This window comes from Rhamphochromis sp. 'chilingali' (assembly GCF_963969265.1).
Source record: "Rhamphochromis sp. 'chilingali' genome assembly, chromosome: 2".
Taxonomy (NCBI): domain Eukaryota; kingdom Metazoa; phylum Chordata; class Actinopteri; order Cichliformes; family Cichlidae; genus Rhamphochromis; species Rhamphochromis sp. 'chilingali'.
Window position 1 is genome coordinate 15,787,482 of NC_137930.1, and position 14,221 is coordinate 15,801,702.

Below are 14,221 nucleotides of genomic sequence, written 5' to 3' on the forward strand. Positions count from 1 at the left end.
CCTTATGTTTGACACCCCTGACTTAGTCTTTGACATTTTAGAATTTTAAGTAATGTTTTTTGTTGGTTTTTTTTTATTATTCTTTCCATTTTTGTCTTTGAAAAGGTTCTTCCACTTCACCGCAGTTTACTAATATTTTTCTGCTCTACTTCCCTTCAGTCATTGGAGTATTGAATGGTGACATATTGACTCTTTGAATTGTATGGTTTTTGAAGCTTGTGATCTCCTTTTATTGTGTACTGTTTGTTTTAAGGTTTGTGTGCTATCTTCAATTAAAAACTGTAATACACAACTTTCAGACTCATTTTTACAAAGCCACTTGCATCGATGAAGCCAGCAGATATTTAACTTGCTGATCAAGTAAAAACAGAGAAGCGGGTGCCTGTGAGAGACTTGGGTCTTCTTGTTTTATTTTCAGTTTTTAGGCTTTCTCTTCACTTGTTTCTAAACTGACATCACATGAAATAAAAGAACAAAGGTATAAAGACAACTTCCTCAAAAATGCAACACATTTGACATGGTGTGACCTTAATCTGTTGCACCAGCTCTCCCGACCCACAGTCCTGTTTGTTTAAGGTAGTTCTGACACTACAGGACTTCAGATGCACTTTAAGTGCTGTGGTTTAAAAGCAATTCAGTACATGACTTGTGTTAGCCTGAGTAATGCATTACTACAACCTACGTCACTCACACATGCAGTAAACACATTCAGGACTTTTTCATTGAGAACAATTTGACAATTTTAGTATCCTCAACAAATCTCCATTTGTTGAGCAACTTTCTCTATTTTACAAGTCCAAAGACTCTGCTTATACAAAGCTGGCCTCTCGTTGTTTAGAAAAGCGAATTATATTGTATCCCTTAACTTCTGGCACAGTGTCACTTTACCTTGCCTAACAGAAATTGCCTAACAATAAGGAAATGATGTCATAATATACAGAGTGGGGTCAGCTCAGAAACAGTGGACACTGAACAGACTGTTTGTTGACAAATCATAAAACTGAAGTAAGAAAGCAGGACTGGGCTATCACACACACACACACACACACACACACACACACACACACACACACACACACACACACACACACACACACACACACACACACACACACACACGCAGCTAATGGACTGCAGCGCTGTGTGGGCATACAGAACCCAGATGACTCTGTTTCTCTTCCACGTCTGTACTTTATTGCTCTGTATTTACTTATCAATAGCATCTGGTGCTGCAAAGTTTAATCAAAAGTGTTTATTCAGCGTACCAGCACGCAAGTCATTATTATTCGTTAGAGATCATTTTTCATTTTTTACTATAACTTTAACCCTATAATTAAAGAACATTTACAGATTTGCTATTTCATTGTATCCATTTTTACTCTCTTTCAAACACCAAAGCAACAAATAATCCCACATGCTAAAAGAATGCATGCATCATTCAAAACACTCATTTTTGTGCTGTGTGACACTGCCAACATGCTTAGCTCATAGCAGCAGAGGTGTTGCCAGATCATTAAACAAAATTTAATGTTAGACAAATATAATACAAGTAAAAACTATTTGCAGTTACTTATTAAGTTTGTTATTAAGGGGGAAAATATCGAAATCTACATGGTCCTCTGTAAAAAGGTGATTGCCCCCTAAATCTAATTACTGGTTGGGCAACCCTTAGCAGCAACAACTGCAGTCATTTGCAATGACTGGCAATGAGTCTTTTACAGCACTTTGGAGGAATTTTGGCCCAATCATCTTTGCGCGATTGTTTTAATGCAGCCACAATAGAGGGTTCTCAAGCATGAACCACCTTTTTACTTCACCCATTGCATACTGGTGGTGGTCAGAGGGCCCGGTGGCGTCAGTGTTCGGCAGCCTCGCCTCTGTCGGTGGCTGTGGCTACAACGTAGCTTGCCATCACCAGTGTATGAATGGGTGGATGACTGAATGTGTAAAGCGCTTTGGGGTCCTTAGGGACTAGTAAAGCGCTATACAAATACAGGCCATTTACCATCTCAATCGGATTCGGGTCAGGACTTCAGGATGTTTTGGTAGACAGCAGAAGGCATGGTTCCATTTACCACAGCAAGTCCTCCAGGTCCTGAGACAGCAAAACAGCCCAAGACCATCACACTACCACCACCATATTTTACTGTTGGTATGATGTTCATTTTCTTAAATGGTGTGGTGCCTTTATGCCAAATGTAATAGGACACACATTCCAAAAAGTTCAATTTTTGTTTTATCAGTCCACAGAGTCTTTTCTCAAAAGTCTTGGGGCTCATCAAGGTGTTTTCTAGTAAAACTGAGGTGAGTCTTTATGTTCCTTTTGCTCTGCAGTGGTTTTTGTCTCGGAACTCTGCCATGCAAGTCATTTTTGCCCCATCTTTTTCTTATGGTGGAGTGATGAAGAGGCAAGTGAGGCCTGCAGTTCTTTGACTTTTGTTTTGGGGTCTTTTGTGACCTTTGAATTGTTGCTGTTTTCTTGAGGTAATTTTGGTCTGCCAGCCACTCCAGGGAAGGTTCACCAATCTTCCGTGTTTTTGCCATGTGTGGATAGTGGCTCTCGCTTAAAACATTTAACTGTGACAAACATACAGAAAACAGAAAACCAGGAAGGGAGAAACGAGAAACAACACAACCTAAGTAATACCTTAATCACACTCACACTCACACTCACACACACACACACACTTGAACACACATTGTTCCTTTGGGATCAGAGCTCATTCATGAGTCTTATTATGCCAAGGTTTTCAGGTTTTCCCTTTTGATGTGTCATTGTGTTTCTCAAGCCTTTTAGGTGGTTTTCTTCTTTTCTGAGTAATGTTTCATGATCACCCCACCACCAACATCCCCAGCATACACACAATCACACACATACACACTGACAAGCACGTGCACTCACACACACAGCAGCTCCTCAGTCCCCACACTCCTGCACCGGCCCCAAACACCCACTTCACCTCTAGTATCCCTTATGGCACTAATGATGCCATGTTGTGCATTTGTCTTATTTTCTGAGGCATTCCTCTACCTCTGGACTCACTTGGGCAGGTTCTTTAAGCTATTCAGAGCTGACTGATTCCAGATTTGTGGAGATGAATCACGGTTAGTTGTGCGTGAGAAGAGCCAGCCATTTGTTAATTACTTTCAAGGTTTGTTTGTCTTACTCATCTGTGCTCATGTATGAGGGAGCAGCAGAAACTGAACAGCATGGATACTGGATAAATAGATGTTTCATTTCATTGTTTTCAGCTGGTGAATTTCAGCTTTTAGATTGATTTTACATCAATTTGGTTCTACTATTTGATGTGTTCGTTCACTATATAATCCTTTAAACTGTTAATTAATTTGTGACCTGTCTAACTCAGTTACCTTCCGCTTGTTCTTGCCTTAAACATGAATCTATAGCCCACAACAGTAAACTAGTTTAATTAAACCCAAACTTCACCTGATCCCCACATGTCACAGCTAAACATCTCAGCCGAATCCCACATCGGCTTCCTCCTGATTCCCCATGCAAGATGCATATGCACATTGCAACATGAGCTCTTGTGAAAATAAAGGCACTTGTGGTGAGGGGTCTGAAAAGTCTCCTGAAGTGGTATACTCTGCGGCCTAATTAACATGCCATAGGTGTTAATTGGCAGCTGGCAGCAGTCAAGGCAGTAGCAGGTGAGCAGCAGTGCTTGTTGAACTTAGATGCACTGAATAGCATAGGGAGCGACTGAAGGTCTACATGGCAGTGATTTGCAAATCAATGCCCATGGCTGGAGGTTAATTTGGATGTGGAGAAGTCTGACATCATGTTCCCAACCCCATTCAAGAGGTTAAAGCAGCATTTTCCCTTCTCCTTCTCCTTCTTTTCCTTCTTCTTCTTTGTTTCACAACTGCAGAATTTCATTAACATTATAATCTGATCATTTTCTGAACACAGTAATAAGAGTTTTCATAATCACCTTTCATTATGTAGTTCACATTTTAATGTTGAGCAGTGCCACATGTTCACTTTTAATTAAAAAAAGCAGTGATTTAGAAACAAATGTATCACATAAACTTAATTTTCTTCTGTGATGTAATCTACCTGCTAAAAATGTAAAGGAATAGCTGCAAAAGGTCAATAAAGGCCTTCATGCTACACCATTCTGACACTGCAGTGAAGCAGGGTGTGATTAGACTTCCATTATTAATGGGAGGCAATAATAAATACATGCGGATTATCGGAAATTTACTTTAGGTAAATACGGAGCCATCTGTTAGGTGTTAAACCCATTAATTGCAGGTTCCCACATTACTGCAATTAGCCAGCACAAACAAAAGTGTAGCCTGTTTTTGCTCTCAAAAATGGCCTTTCATTCATTTTCTTGCATCAGCAGTCTTATGGCCCGATTTAATGAGATTTAGCTAATTTTGGGGAACTGTGCAAATCAATATGAAAAATCTCTCAAAAAATAATGTCAGTCAAAAATATACAGAGTTGATAGAAGATAGAAGAGATTTTAATCATAATGCACCCGCTGGTTTAAGGGTGTCGATCTAAGAAGCTTCAGAGACTCAGCTTTTCCCCACGAGGAGCAGGAAAAGTGGCTCTGCCTCTCGGTATCCTCCTCTCGGCCCTCGGGGCAGCTGTGGCCCACATTCATGGTCTCCACATCATAGTTCACACCGAGCTACAAGAACACGACCAGTCAGTGAGGAGGCAGAGCAAAAAACGACCTGCAACCATACACAAATATTGCGTGCAGCGACAGCTCTGAGCCAATAGGCATGCGCGAGATAAAGCCTGCAACCAGACTGAGCCCACCTATGTCGTGACTGTCTTATTAGTCCGTGACTATTAACTTTATTGTCACATTTTAATTTTAAATTATTATTATTATTATTATTATTTAAATGATATATCTAAATATCTACATATTTTTGATTTTATTGCACGCGCAACCCCAAAATGAAAATAACATATTTGGAAGAATATCATTACGTAATAATGTTTAAAAAGGTTTAGCAGAAAAGTAAAAAAAAGAAAGAAAAAGTTTCTCCGCTGGACACAAGACCTGCAGTTTATTTTTAGTACAAATACAAGTCCAAGTAGCAAGTGTACACTTGATTATTGGATTAAATCCCAAATAAATCCAAAATCTCACCTCGTGCACAATAATAAAAAACATCAATCAGTCAATAATTTTTCCAACGTTACCAAAAGCAACAACAATAAAACTCCACTGGAAAAAAAAAAGTTCCTCTGTCGAAAATCTCATTTCTGCTCCTTCAGTCTGGCAGACTTGGAGCCGTACTTTTCTGTTTGTTTTCGAACCTTTTGCAAGTCTTTGATCTGATGAGAGAGAGAAAATGTGAGTCGCATGTAGTGTGTTTGGCAGTGAAGGAAAGGAGAACTGCTTCCTTCGCTTTGGGGCAAAACACACTCGTCCCTTTCATCAATTAGCCTACCTCCCACCACGACTCAGCCCCACATGAAGCCCTCCACCCAACACACACCTCCACCCAACCACCACCCCCAAAACATATTCACTTCAGACTACGGCAAAACAAAACATCCATTTTTAAACAGATTTTTCATCAGCTTGACTGTTCGGCATTAATATTTTACTGGTGACGGTATAAAGCCAAGCAACACAGTTTAGACCCATGAGTCACATATGGCTGCTTCTGGGCGCGTGAGCCTGAATGGAGGGGGAAGAAAAAAATGAATTTCGTCGATTTATTAAATTACAAAGGTGTGTTTGTTTTTTTGTTTTTTTTGTTTTTTGTTTTTTGCCAATCCCTTTGCCCTAAAAGCATTGCTTCTTTTTTTTTCTTTTTCGTTTTTTCTTTTTTGTTTTTTCCTCCCTCACGGGCCATTATGAATAATTAGGGCACAAACACACAATCCTGATTAAGGGACACAGGAAAGGTCTTCTGTATGCTAAGGAGCTGGTGCCCATGCCAAACTGTAAACCGTAAGCAGCTGTAAGCGATTAATAATTAATATACAGGTCGCGCATGGGCGATGCTGGCTGCATTTCCGGGGTGAGTGTTTGCCCGGGAAAGCCAATGACTTAAAAAAAAAAAAGGAAAAACAAAAAACAAACAAAAAACCCAGTGTCAATCAAATAATAGCGATAGCCTGTTGTATTATTTTGTTGTTTCACGTAAAAAGGCAAAAGAAAGAAGTGCTTAAAATAGCTGTGTGTACTGTTATTCTACAGTTTCTCATTATCAATATATCAAAATATTCTATTCAGCTACATTCATTGTGCCCCAGAATCAAATGAGTGAAGTTACAAGTAGGGCCTAAACTCAAAGCTACTTTCTCCGCTTTGAAAAGTAGCAGAGACATGTATGATGTCGTGTGGTCAAATCAAGGAAAATATGTTCACTTGTTTTAAAATAATGTAAAATAAAGTATTACTGCTAAATTTTTGGACGATTTAAAACTTTATTTAAACAGTTTTTGTTTGAAGAACACAACAAATCAAACATTTCCCGAGCAGGGTACAGCTGCTCTTTTCACCTTTCCATATACTGTCCACAGGGAGGATATGAATTTTCACAATAAAATCTTTTTTTTTTTTTTAATAGCAATTGTGATGCTAAAAGTACACACAGCCTTTCTTAAAGCGACCCTTTGGATATAAAACATTGCAGCCCTGCAAGGACAGGCAACACCCTACGTTTACGATTAATTCCACGAAAATAATCCATGAAAAGGCATCACAGCTTGGCTCCAGTCCGGCAAGAGCTGCTAAACTCCTTCTAATCAGGCCAGTTTGCAGAGTTTGAACTGGAAGAGCTCCACTCAGCAGGTTTACCCCAGTTGAACTAAAAGAGCACTGTGACCGCTTCACCTCTGTAAATTCAGCAAATTAAGAAAAACATCACTGAATTACGTAGAAAACTTACACACTTTTAATAGTAGGATTTGGATTTATAGAAATTAAATTATGTAAATACTGAATTTTTTTTGAAATAACTCTAATCAAGGCATTGAATCGTTACATTAAAACTAAGAGTGTGTCATTTGAAAAAAAAATCATCCTTAGAATTAAATGCTTTCATTTCAGAGTACAGTCTTAAAATTGTTCCGTAATTATACGGTTTGTAATGCGGAGAAGGAAAAAAACGAAAAAAGAAAAACTTTTATCACCAGTGTCACCAGGTGTCTCTTGACAGAAGGCAGTGATGTGCCGTGATTTTCAGTGATTTGTCAAACACTTGTTTCCAATTTCTGAAACACATAAAGTGACAGCGACAGCCTTCGCTCGGTGTATTTGCCCTCTTCGTCTTAAATAAAGTTTTAGAGGTGGGTGAGAGGTTAAAATAACTCGTAAAGTGAACGTTTTCGATGCGCGCACACCCACAGAAGTCCAGAGAGGAGGATTTTTTTCCCCCTTTTTGCTCTTTCCCTCGGTGGATGCATGCTGATTTTAAGTTTTAAAGCCTGTGACAAAGCATGAAGGAAATTCCATTTTCCCTGTGGGAGTCCACGGGTGCCCGCTCACAGAGAAGCGATCTGCTGGAGGGTTTTTTTTGCGAGTAGAAATGTTCCCAAGATTGTTATCGGTGAAATGATCCCATCGATGCGGTCCTGGTTAACAGATGACTTCAGCAGTGATCTGATAGGCCGAGCCGGGCCACTCCGCTGAAAAAGATAAGGTGCGTTTGGGACGTGTTTGTTTCTGTGTTTAGTCAGATTTAATGGCAACATAAACGTATCTTGAAACCCCATAATGAATGGCCATTAGGACTACAAAGGTTTTCCAAATGGTGCGCTTTCAAGGGCATATTTTAGTGTCATATCAAAATTACAACTCGAGTAAACCAATTTTCTCCACACGGGAATAAACACAGACTCAAGTGAACCACAAAGATCAAGCTGGAGAAATATCACAAAGTGTTTCCCAAACTGCAGCAGACTTCTCGAGCAATTAAGGGCGTTTGGCTTTGAATGGTAAAGGAAATAGCTTTCCTTGCTGTTAAATGTCACCAGAAACGCGCCTGAGGCATAAAGTGACCACTTTGTTTTTGTTTTGTGTGCTCAAATCCCTCCTCGAAGCTTCCTGCGCTGGCTGATGGGACTCAGAGCGCGCTCAAAGTAGCTCATTTCATTAATAAATAACTGGCTGACTTAAGGTGGGAATTGCTATTAGAAGTTTGGCACAGTTTTGGCAGTTTTTTTTTCATGTTATTTTTAGGTTATAGCGTCAAGATGCATTTCAGTTCTTTGAACTTTGACCCAAAAGGGCCAAACGGGTCACCCTTTTCCTTTCCTCTCAGCCCTGATTAAAACCACACAAATTCAGCTTAAAATCACTTCACTGCCTCATCAGAGACATACTGTAATAATGCAACAAGCTGACAGCTCAGATAGGTGGAAAGCAATGAGATAGACCCATATGCATAAACACAACAGTGTTATTATCATTATTATTTCTTGTTAGGCATTCAGAAACCTCTTTAGGCCGTTTTAGATCAGCTTTATTGACCAAAGCATGTGCACACATACAGGGAACTGGGCTCAGGCTATTTCTTTGCTCTAATGTTTTGGTATAAAATATGGAATAACTACGGGATGGGTAGCTAGTTGTTATATACAAGGTGAGGATTGAGGAATGAGGATTAAATATATTGGAACAAACTTGGATTTAAAGATTGGTGTCTGCAGGAATCCCCTCAGGTTAGAGAGATAGCTGTGTTTGGAGGACCTTCTTAGCAGTCTTTGCCTCACTGCCCTTTGACCCACAAACAACCCTCTTTAGTGAAGGAGCGTAATCCACCTAAGATGGATTTGAGCAAACAGTGTAATCCACAACACTTAGCCGTTTGTATGCCGTCTCACTGGCGTTATGCTCCCCCCTGCCCTTGCTGTTATGACTGCGTTGCTGTAAGTGAGAGGGCTTTCTCTCTTCACAGAGGAGCCAGTGAACTGTATCTGTGCTGCTCTGGTGATCCCGTGCATTGTAATTTTACTGCGCAAACTGCGACCGTGCTGTCTTCTGGCTCTGTTTTGCTTCAGTACAGCTGTGTTTGTGGCCCTCGCACCTCTGCCCTCGCCCGCCTCCCCACCGTCCTCCTCCTCCTTTTCCTTAAAAAAGTTCATCAATATTTTGCTAGACCTTTGACTTGACCCGCACAATTAAACAATGGGATTTTGGGTACACTAAATGGCCTGGCTTTGCTACAGAGGGCAGACTAATGAGAGGATGTCGTCTTTAGTTTATGGTTCAGTCCAGAAAGCAGCGGAGCGGAAAAACAACCCGACGTTCCATTGAGCTGCCTCACGCAAACTTCTCAGAGCGGGGGCACTTTGACTCAGGCTGGGTTTTCCAGTGTCGTTTACCTTCATTCATTCATGCAGCCCGGCACCCTCCACCTTCATCTTTTCTCCACCAGCTTAAGCATACTCTGCTCTCTGATGTTTCCTTTTTTTTAAAACCTAAGAGATGTAGGAGAGTACAGGCACTATTGCTGAGAGAGAGAGAGAGAGAGAGAGAGAGAGAGAGAGAGAGAGAGAGAGAGAGAGAGAGAGAGAGAGAGAGAGAGAGAAAAGGAAGGTGAGTTAGAGCAGGGCTGTTTCTTGTATGTTTAGCTGTGTTATTGATGTACTTTTCCCTCGGTCTTGCCAGTGTTGCTTTTTTCAGTCTCTCAGCTGGAGTAACAACTAACTGCAGAGCCACTTTTTATTAAAAGCTCTGACTGTGGCTCTTTTCTCGACCAGCAGTCGCACAGGTATTAAAAAACACTGCATGTGAGTACGTTTACTGTAAAATTGCCCTGTGTTTAAACCCAGTTCACCCAGTTTCAAAACTATTGCACCACCGATCACATTCCTCCATGTTTCAGACGTGAACATGGCAGCTTTTCACTACTCCATATTATTTAACATCTATAGTTTCTAATGCGTTTTAAAGATTAGGGTTGTATATATTAAACACAATATGAGCTCATAAAATATGATGTAACGTTGTGAATTATAGCCCTTGCTTTTTCTCTGGTGAGATCGCTATTTTTGAAGGATTTTTAGAGTGCTAAAGCGCAATAGTATTTTTTTTTTCTTGACTACTCAGTAATCTGTAGAAGATTCCCATTGGGGTTTTTTTTACAACTCATTTAAGAGTTCTGACCCCCAGGTTGGAAACCATTACCTTTTTATGAAGTAGTTAAAATTAACACCAAATGGTCATCAAAGTTAACACTTATATGTATGATCATTTTAGATTATACAACACTGACTTGAACAACCTAGGAAACAAGGACTCTGAAGTGAAAGCTTAAGTTACTCTCTGTCGCAACATGTGGGGAAGGGGAAGGTTTTATATACTACAAATGTTGAAAAATCTACGAATATATTTGTTAAAAACATTCAAAATATAAATACCAGATAAAAGTTGCACTTGCTCAGTGAAAGGTACTTAAGTACCACTTAAATGGCTTTCAGGCTAGTTGACGTCACAAAGTGCTCTTGTAGAGATTAAATCTGAGCTCTCACGTACAGCATCCATTTGTAAACAACACTAAGTTATATTTTTGTCTGTATTTGTATAAAACTGTTTCAAAGTGCATAGGCCTTCTTGTTTCCCGGTAATGTGCTTATTGTTTAGTATAATGTTAAAGTTTGGAATCGAGCGACGCAGCTGCAATACTGTGCTCTGATGGTTTTCAAGGATGAAGCTGAGCAGGCACCGCTCTGCACCCAAATGATTTATTAGTGCATCATCTGTATATTTATGTAGCCTAATGTCACTGAATCTATCACTGCCACACTAATGTCACAATAGAGCGGTGTGTGTTACTGTTATACATCTAAATGTCAGTCATATTTTTTCTAAAGCCCCCTCCCCCAAAACACTTCCGCCCTATGGTTTGCATGCATGCTCTCCATCTCCATCCTCTGGTTCAATCTTTCGAGGAACCTCCTCCCAGAGAAACAGACTCGATATCTTTCGCTCTAATAATCTCTCACAAATGCTCTGTGTGGCTTCAGTGTCCCTGTGTGCTCAATGCACGAGATGTCTCATATGGGACTCACTATATAACCACACAGTCAAATAAACATAACACGCACACACACACACACACACACACACACACACACACACACACACACACACACACACACACACACACACACACACACACACACACACGTCTACACAGCACCTTAGCTGCGCTCCTTCGCCAGAAACGTTATCTTTACATTATCATCTTGACATCTCAGTATTAGCTCTGCCACGTCTTTCATGATATCCAGATACATTTGCACATCTTCCTAATGGGCCTGAAGGTACCGTGCTTTATTCATGTCATGATAAAAGCCCTGGAATTACTCACCTGGTGTGTTAGCTGAGGGCACACACACTGCATGAGAAACAGTGGCGACAAAAGACTGAGATGAATGGGTTTTGGAGAGGAGGAGCCGCTATCTCAAAAAGAGTAGGGTGGTGTCACAGAGATGGGGTGTGTGTGTGTATGGGTGTTTGAGATGAAAATAGACAAAACACATTATGGGTATTATGTGATTTTGTGCTAATGGGAGCTTGGAAGACCTGTCTGTCTTGGAGTGAGAAGGGGTGGGGGCACGGTGCTGACTCGTGAGCTCTCTCAAAGCAAGCGTCCTAGAGGAGTTGCACACTTTTCGGCAACAAAGCTCAGAGGACAGCATGTACACCAACATAACTGATGGAGTCCCGATGAGAGGAATAACAAGAGCATTAAGCATGTATTAGGGGGAAAAAAGCTGTCAAAAATAAGGAAACACATCATTTGGCAAACCTCAAGAGTTCAGAGTGGATCATTTGCCGGTGGCTCAGTGTGCTCACTAGCATTTTTCCCAAGCCGCGGGTTCATTACCGCTGAATCAGTTACAGCAGACTGACACCCAGACCTCAATTCATACACCTCCCCTTTTTGTGTGCCAAGATGGCTGGAAATCTCGCTTAAATGAATCAGGCAGCTTACAGTCCTGTGACTCCAGATGCAGGAAAAACACACCTAAATGCTTAACCCGCTTTTGCTCTTGTCAGTCACTTTTATTAAACAGTCATTTGAGAAGTTCACATTCACCCACCTTAAAAAAAGGGACATCAACATATCACTGTTATGTCAGATGCTGAAAAAAATATATCAAAGTGTATGTTTTGGGTTATAGGTTACTGCACTTTTTGTACAGGACCTAAATCTGTGGACACTCCAAGAAATAACACAGCACACACTGGGTTTTTCTCTTTCCCTCTTTTTCTCCAGTCTTGTGGTGAGATAATGATGTACTAACCAAAGCTGCAGGTGTTCGCTTCTACTACTGTCTACTGTTGATGAAACATGATGTTTTATTCAGTTCTCAGCAAGAAACCAAATATTCATGTTTCCCAGTTAGTACATTTTAATACATTAAAGTGAATGCTTGCTGGAAGCACCAATGCAATGTACAAAATTAACCGGACTGCGAAGCAACAGCAAAATCTGTGTCATAATAATGTCTCATAGATGAAAACATATGCCGCTGTGGCCCTTTGGAGGCAAAATGATTGAGAGCTACAATTGAAAGAGGAAGTGAAGAAGGTCAAAATGTGATCTTTATTTTTTTTTTTAAGCGTCCTCACCTCTGCTATTAGCCAGTGGTAGTTTCTTAACCGTTTTGGTCTCAAATCAAAAGCCTGTTCAGTTGAGTTCCCCTAGTCCAAATTGAATTAGACTAAAATTACAGCATGAGGTCATGGCTCCTTGGCAATGGACTCAACAACTGAGGAAAAAAAGGGGGTTAGCAAAAAAAAAAAAAGATTTAAAAAACCTTTGAAGAGCATGGTTTGGTATAGAACTAATCATAAAAAATAAAGAAAATTATATTTACTGAAGTATGTCAAAGCATGTTAAAGCCAGAAACCTCAAAGTGGGAGGACTATAGCAGGAATTTTATGGAAGCAGCCAGTTTAGGCATTCTTGTGATATTCCCAAGGAACTAAAGATAGCAGGGCCATAAAGTACACATAAAAGCTTGCGCGCAACAAAGGCATACGTGCAGAGGGCCTTATGAGTTAAAGTTTGTACAGATAGGTGCCTAAAATATCAGATGTGTTACATTGTTTTTACAGTGATGGCCACGGGCCCTTAAATTATGTGATCTTCAAAATGATTGTGGTTTTGCATAAACAGTATATTGTGAGGATGGCAGCAGGCAGGAAAGAGGAGAAGAAAATTCATCACTGTTCTCACATTGGTGTAAAAGCAGCGTACGATGGTGGAAGGCTTGTGTTTTTTCATTGTGCTGTGCCTGAGTTTTAAAAGCATTTAAGTGCAGGTTCCTTTACTTTGCTTGTGGTTTGCCTTTGTCCAACAGCCTCACTTATGGGGATTTTAAAATAAACATCCTGGGGCATCACTCACCACAACACCTTCATATGCAGGAGGCTCTCTGGAGGATGATGTAGTCCTTCACTGGCTTTTAAGAGCCAGTGTTGGATGTTGAAGTGTGGCGCTGCTCCTGCTTTCTTTCAGGCAGTCCAGGGCTACATTCAACTCAAATTTAAAACAGCAACAACAGGTAGGCCTTTTGTTACCTGAACATTGCAATGTTAACAGATTTATTAATTACATCGAACAAGTATACATAAAAGCCTATAGTCCATTGTTGCAAATTAATTCATGAACAGGTTCTTTGGCATTTAAAAAAAATGTTTTTAAATGTTTTTAAAACATTTTTATTGATCACTTTAATAACAGTATGGGGTGGGGAAAAGAACAAGAAAAACAACAACAACAAAACCAACAAAAAAAGCCCTTACTTTTTTTAACTTTTTTTTTTTTTTTTGCAGCATGACAGTGAAAGTGTCAATCACAAAAAACAAACAAGAAATGGCGTGCCCACCATACCGATCTACTCCACCCACTCTAGCCCAGCCCAGAGGTACCCTATTCCTGTCCATTTGGGTTGAAAGAAAAAAAGAACATCAATGAAATACAAAATAATTAAACAAATAGAAAAAAATAAGTAAATAAATAAACAAACAAACTCCAGGCCTCGATGGCCGGTGTCTTGCAGGTTTTAGATGTGCCCATGATCCAAAACAGCTGATTTAAATGGCCAAATTACCTCCTTAACATTTCTTAAGGTTCTCCACAGGCCTGGTAATGAACTAATCATTTGATTCAGGTGTGTTGACCCAGGGTGATATGTAAAACCTGGCGGACCTCGAGAGCTGGAGTTTGACGGGTCTGGTATATAGTCTACTGG

At 40.2% G+C, this 14,221-nt stretch overlaps 1 protein-coding gene across 1 annotated transcript in view; it reads left to right on the forward strand.

Annotated features, from left to right (window-relative positions):
- LOC308392762 (uncharacterized protein) overlaps positions 1-13,922 on the forward strand; it is a gene marked incomplete at its 3' end in the record, with an annotated part of 56,359 nt that extends 42,437 nt beyond the window's left edge. Inside the window, exon 4 of the mRNA XM_080875963.1 lies at positions 13,803-13,922. Within this exon, the coding sequence (XP_080732089.1) occupies positions 13,803-13,922 (120 nt within the window). The remainder of the gene's footprint in view (positions 1-13,802) is intronic.
- Between the last annotated feature and the right edge of the window lie 299 nt (positions 13,923-14,221).